We start from the raw sequence: 11,580 nt of genomic DNA on the forward strand, positions 1-11,580 counted from the left end.
TCCAAAAATAAAGAAGCAAGAACGAAACAAATTTTTGTTTGGAGAGAGTTGATTTTGTTTTCAATTACTGTTAAATCCAGAAGTAGAAAGAAAAACTACAGTTCTATTTCTATCATGTTTAATTCTCATTTTTCCTAAAATTCATTTTTCTTTCTCTTCTTTTCAACCACGTATTCTTCATTAAAATAATATTATATGCAAATAAAAAAAATTTCCTTCTTTTTTAATAATACGTTCTCCATCAATCTACAATTCAAAAATACATTCTTCAAATTCGAGATCAATTCAATTTGACTAAAACCCAATAAAATTTTGTACAAGCTAAATATATTTTATCAATTAGAATAATTTCTATCCTATCTTGCATCAAAGAGTACATTTACTAATTTTTCAAAAATGTTTCTACGTTTGACATTTTTATTTCATTAATTCATTAAAATTATATTAGACAACGAGATTTAAAACGGCAAAATGGTAATTAAATACGTTTGTAATTTTTCAAAATTTAATTCTTACTGGCAATTGGAAAATTTTAACTTCCAGTCAAAGAGACAATTTTCTAGGGGTATCCTCAATTGATATTTTGATGGATTTTAAAAGTCCAATTCAGATATCCTGAATTGAGAATTTTAATGAGTTGATGGATCTTAAAAGTCCAATTCAGATATTCCGAATTGAGATTTTAATGAGGATTCCATCAATAGAGGAATTTTAAATGATTTTGATGGATTTCAAACTTAAGAATGTATAACTCTTTTGAAATTTCGCATTTTTTTTTAAGATTCTTATGAATTTTATGGAAATTTAATCAAATTCAAGAAATATATTGAAATATATAATCTGTAAATCCATGACTCAAAATTAGATTACATGAACGCCTCACGTAATACACTAACAATTAGTGAGTAATTAGAACAAATTCAAGATTATGTACCCTACCAACCCACTATCTTTACAACAGGATAGTTAACAAAACTTGTCACATTTCAGGTAGATTGGATATCCATAATTATTTTTCCTAAGTCTGGGCGAGGTTTGATTTGAATCGATTTTTCGGAACTAAAATCAAATTAGTCGGTTTGGACGAATTTTAACTCAAACCAGCCCACTCTAACTTTTCGATTGTAATTGATTTTTTTAAAAAAATGGTCCTAATTTTGGGTCTACTTAGATTACAAGAACTAAAATAAACAAATAATTTTATATTACAAAAACTATTGACTAACAAATAAAATCAGATTAATATAGACGGATTAAAAGAAAACTTAAAAGTGTTGTTTTTCTATGTAATATGTAGTCTAACAGCGATTTCAGTCATCCATTTTTCTTCTCGTCAGTTGAAGTATTATACTACAATAGCCCGAGATGAGAAAAAGTGTTAAGTATAGCATAATAAGCTTGCGAAAGGAAATTCTCTATGCTATTACTTACCGACAATATCATATATTGGGGTGAATTGAGATATTTTTATAAGGTTACTGAAGCATCTTCTGATTTTTATTTTCTTAATTTTTTTTAAAAAAAAAATGTAAGTTTGTTGTTTCGGTTTGATTAATCAACGATTTGAGACTTCAAATCACGACTAAATCAAATTACCGTGATTTTGCTTAAAAGAAAATCAAACCAAATCAAACAGATTACTTATATCAAACTGACACGAACCGATCTACGTCAATTCGATTCGATTTCGATTTTTCAATTTTTTTTGTCCAGCCTAATTTTTCCTATATATTATATTAACAATGTCTCAATTTCCTCGCTGCCTCGCATAGTCGCATGTGGTTTGGTGTGTCTGGTGTGTGTGTTTCACACCTTTTCTTCGCCAGACGCACTTATTCTACGAATTGTCCATTCAACTCGTTTATAGTCTTTCCAAGATTCAAGAACACTACATTTTGAGAAGTCTCTCGATTACTCAAATTAAGTTACAACTTTCGAAGGAATTATTCAGCCAACATTCTCTTTGTTCTATTATATTACTTCAGTGTTTTTTGGTTTGTTGCCTTGCAGATTTGTTTGAAAGATTGAAGTCCCATATCTTTCCGGATAAAAATATGGTAATTCTTTTCATTTGAGCACATATTTCTTGCTATTTAGACTTCAAATCTTTTGGTTTGTGGAGGCTTGAATTGGAAAATCTGGGTATTTCTGTTGTGGGTTCTTTATGATTTGATTTCATGGTCTTGGGAAGTTTCCATTAGCTGGAAGGAAAAATCTTCCTTTATAAATGTAGATACATTCAGTGAATTAAGCTCGATAAAAGATTATTTTTTCAGTTGGACTTTTTTTAATGTTATTTCTGAGAATGCATTTCTTAGAAGAAAAGTAGAATTTTTTTATTTTTTTTTAATATATTTCTGTATTAGATGTGGGAGTGGCTTTTTTTTTTTAAATATATTTTTGTATTAGATGTGGGAGTGACTAGTGTGATAAGATGAATGAGCAATTTGATCCAGAACGGGTTATGAGTCAGCCTTTTTCCTTTGAAAAGCGGCAATAAAGGAAAAAATTATCCTCTACTTTGAGACAGTACCAATCAAGACACGAAAAATTCTTTGGTTGTGGTTTTCGTATTGGCATTGTACTGCAGATAATTGGCTTGGCAGAATGGGTACTAATTTGTAGCGGTATTGTTTAGATTGATGCATCCAAGTTTAGGAGATGATTACCCGATAAGGCAAATCGTTTGGTTGCAATTGTAATTGAAATATTGAAAAAAAGATAGAATTTCTGATGGCATCAATTCGAAGAACATTGTCTCCGGTGCCTCGACCTGGAAGTTTAATGAATGGGGAAGCATTTCAAGCTGCATCTCCTCTGTCTAAGTCGTCTTCAAACGGTTTGAACCCTCCACCACATAGTAGTGTCTTGGCTTCGTCACTGGGTTCACTTGACTATGCATTGTACAAAGTGCAAAATTTTATACTCAGCCTGTTATCACAACGATCTTCTCATTCCTTAGATAGATCGAGGGTAAAGGGACAAGTTTGGCGGAGAGCTCTTTTCCATTTCTTAGTATGTTTTGTTGCCGGGGTTTTTGTTGGATTCACCCCTTTTGTTTCACTGAATTTATCCACGAACTTCATGTCTAAACACCAAGATTTCTACTTCGAGGTGGTCCAACCAGTTCACAACAGCCAGTTTCATGGCGGGAAAAGAAATGAGAAATCGATACTTGGCAGATTGTCCGTAAATGAAAATGCAACATTAGATCCTCATGGGATGAACACTGAACCAAAGGACAATGTTATTTCCTATAGTTCTTCAAGTTCTGTTAATCAAGGTTCAGATCTGGTGTTCCATGAACTTGTGATCATTGTGACGCCGACACATGCTCAACCCCTTCAAGCATATTATCTCAATCGTTTAGCACACACATTAAAATTGGTTCCACGTCCTTTCCTGTGGATCATCGTGGAAATGAACTCACAATCTGTGGAAATGGCTGATTTTTTGAGGAAAACTGGGGTCATGTACAGGCATCTATTCTGCAGTAAGAACTCAACTGACATGAAAGACAGAAGAGTGCACCTGCGGAATGTGGCTCTTTCCCACATTGAAACACACCGTCTTGAGGGAATTGTATACTTTGCAGATGATGATAACATATATTCCGCTGATCTCTTTCACCAAATGAGGCAGATCAGGTACTTTTTCTATCAAACAGTAACTGTATCGCTGCGAGATATGTAGAGCCTAGTGAAAGCTTTAAGTTATAGTTGTCAAGATACATTAATATTACCATGAGGAAAAAATAAAACTTCGTTCGCTGCACTATGTATGAGAAAGAAAACCTAGCACGATTCCTAATAATTTAGGACTAAAATACTCATGCTTAAGTGACTATAGAACTTAAATGTTACTGTGGAACCCCCTTTAAAAAACAAAACAACTTACTCCAAGCAAAATAAAACTTACTCCAAGCAAAATACTAAAGGAAATAACATGATTATGCATAAACTGTACCAACTCTAAGCACGGGTTTATGGTTAGAATTAATTGTGAAGGTCAAATAAGCAGATCATTTTGATCAAGTTTCAAGAGCTCGTTTCTGTTCTGTTGGGATAAATTTAAATGAACATCATAGTGCGTCTAGAGTAGTGGAACTGTGATCACACCTGCTTGGAAAGTTAATTCTACTTGTGAGCACATTGGGTATGCTTGATATGCATCTAGAACTGGTTTGGACATTATGAATAAGAAAAAAAAAATGTTAAAGACCATCTCCAACCCTACACCAAAATCTGCATCAAACTAAGATTCATTTTCAATCATTACACCAAAATTTACACCAAATGAACAGTATTTAACCATTTTATTCTATTTTTAATAATTTATTTATTTGAAATATTATTTATTTAGTTATTTATTTTACAAATACATAAATTACTAAATAAATAATTACGTTAAATTTAGGAAAAGATTAAATTCATTAATAAATATAAAAAAATAGTACAATTTGTAAAAACACTACAAAAATGAAAATATTAAATCTTGTCATTTAAAAAATAGTGCAATACATTTCGAATTTGGATATTATAATATTACTAAGTCGAAATATTATTCCAATTTAATTCTCGGAATTCGGAATTTGGATATTATGTCGTTGTTGTAATATATTTTGTGTTAACTTTAAATAATAGTGTTTGTTATATTTTAATTTTTTTTGTATTCTTATTTTAATTAATTCATTAATTATTATTTTTTTACATTTAAAATTTATTTTAAATGAAAATAATAATATTAATTTTATTATATTAAAAAATATATATTATTTTTTACATTTTAAATTTATTTTAATTGCAAATAATAATAATAATAATTTATTATATTAAAAAATATATAGCACAAATGACACAAATACCCTTAATCAATTTATTTGGGAAATGAAAATAAAGGGTAAAATTGACTTTGGACCATTTGGTGCAAAGTTTGGTGTCGTATTGTAGTAGTTTTGCACCATTTTTTGGTGCAATTTGGTATTTTGGTGTCAACATTGGAGATGGCCTAAAATATTGTTTATTGTACTATATAGAAAGCACATTACTAGCGTAGCCACGGAGTGCCTTGCTTTCTCAAGGGTGATTAATGTTGTTTAATGTAGAGCAATTGTTATGATGCGAGATCTTGCCAGACTGAAAAACTTAGTTCATTTGCTTCAGACTGTGTAGATTGCTTGAGATGCATAAAACTAGAATGCTGGCAGAGTGGTTTCCTGCTGTTCACTCCGACTATTACTCTTTGAATTTTTTGTTATAATAAAATCAATATAGACAAAGAAGCTTCACCTGCAGGTTTCTCATCTTTATATCTTCTAGTAGCTGAAGCTTCTAGTCCTAAATATCATTATTTAATAAATAATTCTCAATCTCTTCAAAGTTTAAATATTTTTACGATTTTTATTTGTAATTACTACTAATTATGTTATCAGAATATAAGTCAATGTGGAATTTTTACCAAATTTTGTTTGTTGTTCTTGTTATGTGAATCAAACAGAAACCAAGACCTACAGTCCAATTAACATGAACTTATACCTTCCTTAGGCATACAATGCATAGTGCTAAAGTAAACCACGAACTACGAAGCAGATATGTGATGCATTTGCTATTGCATAAGCATTATATATGCAAAGATTTAAATAAATTGGTCTTTAAGTTTAACTTTTAATTAATAGTTTTTACCAAAAAAAAAATATATTAATTAAATAATTTAAATTAAAACCAAAGGCAAGCAAATGATTAGGTTCATGTTACTTTTCAAGTGTTGACAATGCAGGAAAATGCTCTGTCTTGTGATTTCTTAGTCTTTCAAAGTTGATTTGTGGTTGGAATGTGCCAAATACAAGTTAAAACAATATATAAGCAGTTCAGTTTTTACCTTACTGTCCCTTCCCTTTTATGTTGTGGAGTTGCCTTACAACCAAATAATGGAAAACCCTTTCCTTCCTCATTTTCCAACTTCCCTTTTCTTTTCACTCTCCTTTTCTCTTTATACATTGTTTGAATTCTTAAACAGTTGTTTTTCACATTAAGCCCCCGTTTGAGCCACATTATTGTAAAAATAAAAATGAAAAATATAACTGTTATGATCCCACACAAGAGATAAAAAGTCAAATATGGTGATTTGATGTGATGGAGAATTGTCATATTTTTCATTTTAATGAGAAAATAATGGGGCTCAAACAAAAATAGGAGATTCACATGCTTTCGGTAGCTCAACCCTTCTGGATGATTAGTTTTACCTTTTCTCCTGGGTAAGCCTCTATGAATGGCTTTAGATGTCATTAAGAAAATGATGAATGATTATGTAAACTTATGATTGTCATGATCTCAACCTTTCTTTCCTTTGTTTTGATTGATACATGTTCCAAATGCAGGCGGTTTGGGACATGGACAGTGGTGAAGTTGATGGAAAGCAGAAACGAAATTATCTTGGAGGGTCCAATCTGTAATGGTTCTCAAGTAATAGGATGGCACATAGATGACTTGACAGAAGGATTTCGAAGATTCCATGCCGAGATGTCAGGTTTTGCCTTTAACAGTACTGTTATTTGGGATCCAAAGAGATGGCACCGACCTACCCTTGAACCAATCAGGCAGCTTGATGCAGTAAAAGAAGGTTTCCAAGTGAGTGTGTCTGTAACAATAATGAATTCAGTGTCAATATAGTATATCACTCTATAAGCATTCGATCTACAACAATTTAAATTCCTACTGGATTTTTTGAAATTTTAACCTAATTATGTCCTACATGCCATATAATGTGATAGGTCAGCTTAAAGTAGTTGGACCTGTTGCACGTTTGACTTATCTTAAGAAGTTCGCTTATAAGTAAATAAGTAAGTTCTAAATAATTCAGAAGTTCGCTTTTAAGTAAGTTCTAAATAATTTTTTCTCATTGGTCAAAATTTGAAATAAGTTACTCATTTCAACAGTAAGGTAAGAGTCCAAATAAGTAATTCACTTTTTCTTTTTTCTTTTTTTCTTTTTCTTTTTTTAATAACTAAAAGTTAAAAAAGCAAGTTACCAAACATGTTTGAAGCAAGATGTTGCTACTTAGCAAAACATGCTCCTGGTGTCTTATCTTACTCAAGGTGGATGAATGATAAAAAAAGGGAAAATATTTTTAAACAGGGAAGAACAAAGAGTACGGGAGAGAATGAAGGATGATGTTTTATTTATATTCATATCTTGTACTGACATTATATGCTTGCATTGTAGGCAAGTACATTTATAGAACAAATTGTGGAGGATGAAAGTCAAATGGAATGCTTACCTCATGAATCGTCAGAAATTATGGTTTGGCACCATAGCATGGACTCACATTCCTATACTCAGCGCTGGTATGTGTCTACTAGTTTGCGTTATCCCTTCTTTTTCTTGGCATAAAATGTTTTATGGATAGCAGAACCTCTCTAATATGTTGCATTTGGCTATTTGCATGTAACAACATTTAACTCTTTTCTCAAAATTCCATATATGCATGTACACACGCATTACATTATGTGAATGTTCTTAAGAATGAAAACGGACTTGTCCTTAAGTTCTGGTATGGATATGTTGGGTGTAAGCACTCTTCTTGATTTCTGGGGCGATAAGGAAAGGCAATCTTTTTTAAATTCATTGAATATATATGTTACTTCATTTTCCTTGGGATTTAACACTCCTTTATTAAACTGCAGAAAAGTTTGGTCAGGAAGTGAAAGGCATCTGATCCTTGCTAGAAATGCTTGTGTTTGTTGATGATAGTGATACAGTCCAAACTGTTGAAGCCGATGAATGGATATGTTCAGGCAATACCTCTTTCCGTAAGTTTGACTGTTATTTCTGTACAGTTACTAAATTTAATTTTTTCCTGAGTTGGCTGCTATTCACCAAAGTGCAATGTTGTGGCTGTCTAGTTTGGGGTGCAGATGGTGGCAAAATAAAACCGTTGGAGAGTTGCGAATATATTATATCTTTAAGTGAATCTTTTGAATTCCGACTGCATTGTTTATCAGAATTTTCTGTTTTTACATGAACCTGTGGCCTCGTGTCTTCTCCTATACCAATTTGTATATCTTTGCTGATTTGGATTGATCAATTGACAATCCTTGTGCATCACATACTATTATTCTAGAAAGAGGAAAAATTAAAGATCACACGAGGAAATTCACATTTACCATAATGTACTAACAGGATCTTGATTATAGTTACATATTCCCCTCGCCAGGCACTCTACTACCGTAAATATACTAATAACACCATACACGTATCAAGTCATACTTTTACAGCTTATTCTGTAGGGGTGGACTATATAGTATTGGACAGTGTAAAAGGATAATATAAAAGAAGTTAAAATCTTATTCATCGTACTGTCTAGCCCTGTCCCAAGACGACCTTGAGGTATTAGGAAAACGTTTATGAGACTGTCATGTTGCCTGGTTGTTCCCTTTCTTCTTTTCTAGGACCATAAGCCCTACGGCACAAAAGAAAATATATCAAGTTAGCCATACTCAATCCAGCAAGAACCAAGTAGTAATAATCATAATGTCCCTTGTTAATGTTGCTTGAAATCCAACTTTCATTTCCCCCTCTTTTGGTGAGATCATCGATAGAACTTAGTATAAAACTTGCTAACAAGTTTGCCGCAGACATCCCGAGTCCATTCAGAGTCGAAGCTATACTCGACATACTTCTTGGAAACTCCGAAAAGTAGAACTCATTCTGTGCAATTGCATTCAAAGCTTCTGCAAATCCACTCAAGCAGTATTGTGGCACTAACCACATTGCTGATAAATGAACAACAGCCTGTGGCTTATCTTCGCATCCTTCTCTAACTGCAAAACTCCGTCTGATATTCTCTACGACTGCTGTCACCACCATAGCCATAAAGGAGAGAAAAATCCCGGCTCCCATTCTATTCAGAGTACTTATATAAATTCGTTTTCTCATTATTCTCGATGCCATGGGAAGAAATACACGATCATAGAGAGCAATCCATAGTATAATGGATATCACAGTGAACATAACAAACGAGCCTGCTGGAATCTTGAAACCTGAACCGATGTTTCGATTCATGGAAGTGGCTTGGAGCACTGGGAAAGAATTCTGGCAAATGTTTATAGACATTATCATTCCTGTAGACCATATAGGGACTACTCTGATTAGTGATTTGAGTTCTTCTATTTGATCTACTGTACAGAGATTCCATGAATCTGCAGAATTCCCATCTGGGGTTAAATCTTTTTCTGGATTTTTAACAATGCAAGCCTTATTCAGAAACCTGAGTGAATCACTTGGAAAAACCAGAGCTGAACCTTCCTTGCAATGATACACAACATCAGTGCAATTTGCAGATAATTTTAGATGTCGCCTTCTGTACGAGGCTGTAATGACTTGGATAAACCCGACAACTAAGCTCGACTTACACTTCAATTTCACATAGAACGAGGAAGCCAAAAAGAATGAAACTGCTGAAAAAAACATAAGCACTGCAGGCACAGCAAAACCAACTTTCCATCCCATGTTATCTTGAATATAGACAACACAAGTTACTGCTATTAGGACAGATAATGTATATGAAGCATAGTACCAGCTGAAATAGCTCTCCATTACAGCCATATTTTTTCGACCATCTCGGCTTTCGAGTTGGTCGGCCCCAAAGGCTAGCGAAGACGACCTGATTCCACCAGCTCCAATGGACATTAGTCCAAGAGAAGTACACAGAAAAAGGGATTGGAAAATTGTTGGAGGGATGCAAGTTTCACTGGATTCATCGCACGGAGGTGGTCTTGTTTGAGGAAATATTGTTGTTGACCATAAAAGAATCATCCCCTTCAATGAAAATTGAATCAAAGAATATCATTTTAAGATGAAGATTCATTTCTTGAGTCGACATAAAACATAAAAAATTATGGCTTCTCTATTTCTTATAATTCTAACTTAAAAGGGTTAACCTAAACATGATAGCTCGTTATGGATGGCATTCTTAATCGTCACAAAATGTGCATTACATTTTGTATTTCCCCTGTGACATTTAGATCATCAAAGATTGTAATTTAAAATTAAATGCAAAGTTTGTCAAATGCAATGAGTGAAGGGAAACATTAATTGTTGATCACATATTCTCACAATAAAATAAATTTTCACATCAATTCATAATTTTTCCTACTTTTAATCACATTGTCTAGGAAAAAAATTTATTTTCAGAAAATCTACGTCAAACATGCCATAAAATTAAATAATTCTTGGCATATTCTTTTCAATACAATCGTCATGACGCTGGACCCATCCAACAAAATAAGCCGAACAAGTAGAAACTGCCCTTGAAAAATGCATTGGTCTTTCCAATAAAATTTTGTTGGCTTCTGCACTAAAGAAAACATCAAAAAACAATTCAAATCATATGTCTTGACCGTGATGTCTTAATTTACTTTCAAATATTATCAACATTGGTAGTGACAAAAAAAAAAAAAAAATTTAGTAAAGTGTTGATTAAAAGAAACAAAAAACGTCAAACAATAATGAAAAGTCATGATTATACTAAAATCTAGAAAATTAAGACAATATGATCATGTTCATTATATAACGTTGGACGGTATTAAAAAAGAAAATTTACCATCAGACAAACAATAGATCCGAATCCGATGGTACGAAACCGACCCAGAAAGGAATCCGAGATTATAGCCCCAAGAACAGGCATGAAATTTGTAGCTCCTGACCAGAAAAACATAATGTTGGATGCAGTGGTCATTTCCATATGATACTGTTTCATCAAATACAGTATCATGTTTGGCATTAGCCCATAAGTAGCCATCTTTTCGAATGCTTCATTTGCTGTAAAACAAATAATGAAAAACTAAAGTAAATTTCAATTAATTGTTTTAAAGAAACTTCAACAAGAAAATCATAAACCAACCCAATTCATAATTGGATTAATGAGTACACAAAAATTATATAGTTATGAGAATAATAGTTTGATAAGTGATATCAAATCCTAAATCCTTCTTTCGCGCTCAACAATAATAAAAAAGTAACTAAAAAAGAGCAACACATACAAATTTATAATAGTTCATCCATGTCCATGATCAAGAACCCACCCCACCCCACTCCACCCAAATATGTGTGTGTGGATGTGTACACATATATATGTAAGATATATACACTTCACCTATGATGAAGGGGAGAGCTCTCAAGCCACCCTTTTGAGTACTCTCCAAAAGAGGTTCTTCCATCATTGTTTTCTTGTGATCCCAAGAATTCTTCATTGTTAACTTCTTTGCATATATGCAAACTCAGTTCTCTTCACACAGACACTTTTTATTATAAGATATGGGGTGGAAGCCCCTGTTGGAGAGTAGAGACGAGAATTTAGAGTAAACTAACAAAACAGTATGATTGTGACATTATTTTTTTTTGTTGTTGACACGTATTTTACTCTTTTTTTTTTTTTAATGTATCATATTCAGGATTTTTTTTTTTGTTAAAAGATTTGATTGATGTGACTTCTTTTTAATGACTTGTGACATACACACAAGAGCTAAATTATCTCAATACCAATCGAACTTAAGTTAGAGTCTTATTACTCATTACACTTTAA

The 11,580-nt window shown here is 32.6% G+C and overlaps 2 protein-coding genes across 3 annotated transcripts; one reads left to right on the plus strand and one right to left on the minus strand.

Moving 5' to 3' along the window:
• Nucleotides 1-1,771: 1,771 nt before the first annotated feature.
• LOC111387824 (probable beta-1,4-xylosyltransferase IRX9H) lies at nucleotides 1,772-8,082 on the plus strand. Of its 2 annotated transcripts, XM_023012419.1 has the most exons (5): nucleotides 1,772-2,057; nucleotides 2,639-3,647; nucleotides 6,377-6,626; nucleotides 7,221-7,342; nucleotides 7,682-8,082. In XM_023012419.1, coding segments are annotated over exons 2-5 (1,287 nt in total). In that variant the 5' UTR covers nucleotides 1,772-2,057; nucleotides 2,639-2,733; the 3' UTR covers nucleotides 7,683-8,082. The 2 variants fall into 2 exon arrangements, with proteins under 2 accessions (XP_022868187.1, XP_022868185.1); XM_023012417.1 differs by having other exon boundaries at nucleotides 1,772-3,647.
• Nucleotides 8,083-8,130: 48 nt separating this feature from the next.
• LOC111387823 (protein NRT1/ PTR FAMILY 1.2-like) lies at nucleotides 8,131-11,303 on the minus strand. The gene is made up of 3 exons (XM_023012416.1): nucleotides 11,152-11,303; nucleotides 10,600-10,817; nucleotides 8,131-9,815 (listed from the first exon to the last, which is right to left on the minus strand). Exons 1-3 carry the CDS (start codon nucleotides 11,246-11,248, stop codon nucleotides 8,400-8,402), a joined length of 1,731 nt encoding a protein of 576 aa, XP_022868184.1. The 5' UTR covers nucleotides 11,249-11,303; the 3' UTR covers nucleotides 8,131-8,399.
• Nucleotides 11,304-11,580: the final 277 nt, after the last annotated feature.

This window comes from Olea europaea, unplaced genomic scaffold, assembly GCF_002742605.1.
Source record: "Olea europaea var. sylvestris unplaced genomic scaffold, O_europaea_v1 scaffold428, whole genome shotgun sequence".
Classification (NCBI taxonomy): Eukaryota; Viridiplantae; Streptophyta; class Magnoliopsida; order Lamiales; family Oleaceae; genus Olea; species Olea europaea.

Excerpts from the sequence above, each read along its gene's own strand:
- LOC111387824 (XM_023012417.1), top strand. The coding sequence starts at position 2,734 with ATGGCATCAATTCGAAGAACATTGTCTCCGGTGCCTCGACCTGGAAGT. Across the intron at positions 3,648-6,376 it reads CACCAAATGAGGCAGATCAG|GCGGTTTGGGACATGGACAG; the intron begins GTACTTTTTCTA and ends TTCCAAATGCAG. Across the intron at positions 6,627-7,220 it reads CAGTAAAAGAAGGTTTCCAA|GCAAGTACATTTATAGAACA; the intron begins GTGAGTGTGTCT and ends CTTGCATTGTAG.
- LOC111387823 (XM_023012416.1), bottom strand. The coding sequence starts at position 11,248 with ATGAAGAATTCTTGGGATCACAAGAAAACAATGATGGAAGAACCTCTT. Across the intron at positions 10,818-11,151 it reads AGCTCTCCCCTTCATCATAG|CAAATGAAGCATTCGAAAAG; the intron begins GTGAAGTGTATA and ends TTTGTTTTACAG. Across the intron at positions 9,816-10,599 it reads GATCTATTGTTTGTCTGATG|GGGATGATTCTTTTATGGTC; the intron begins GTAAATTTTCTT and ends TTTTCATTGAAG.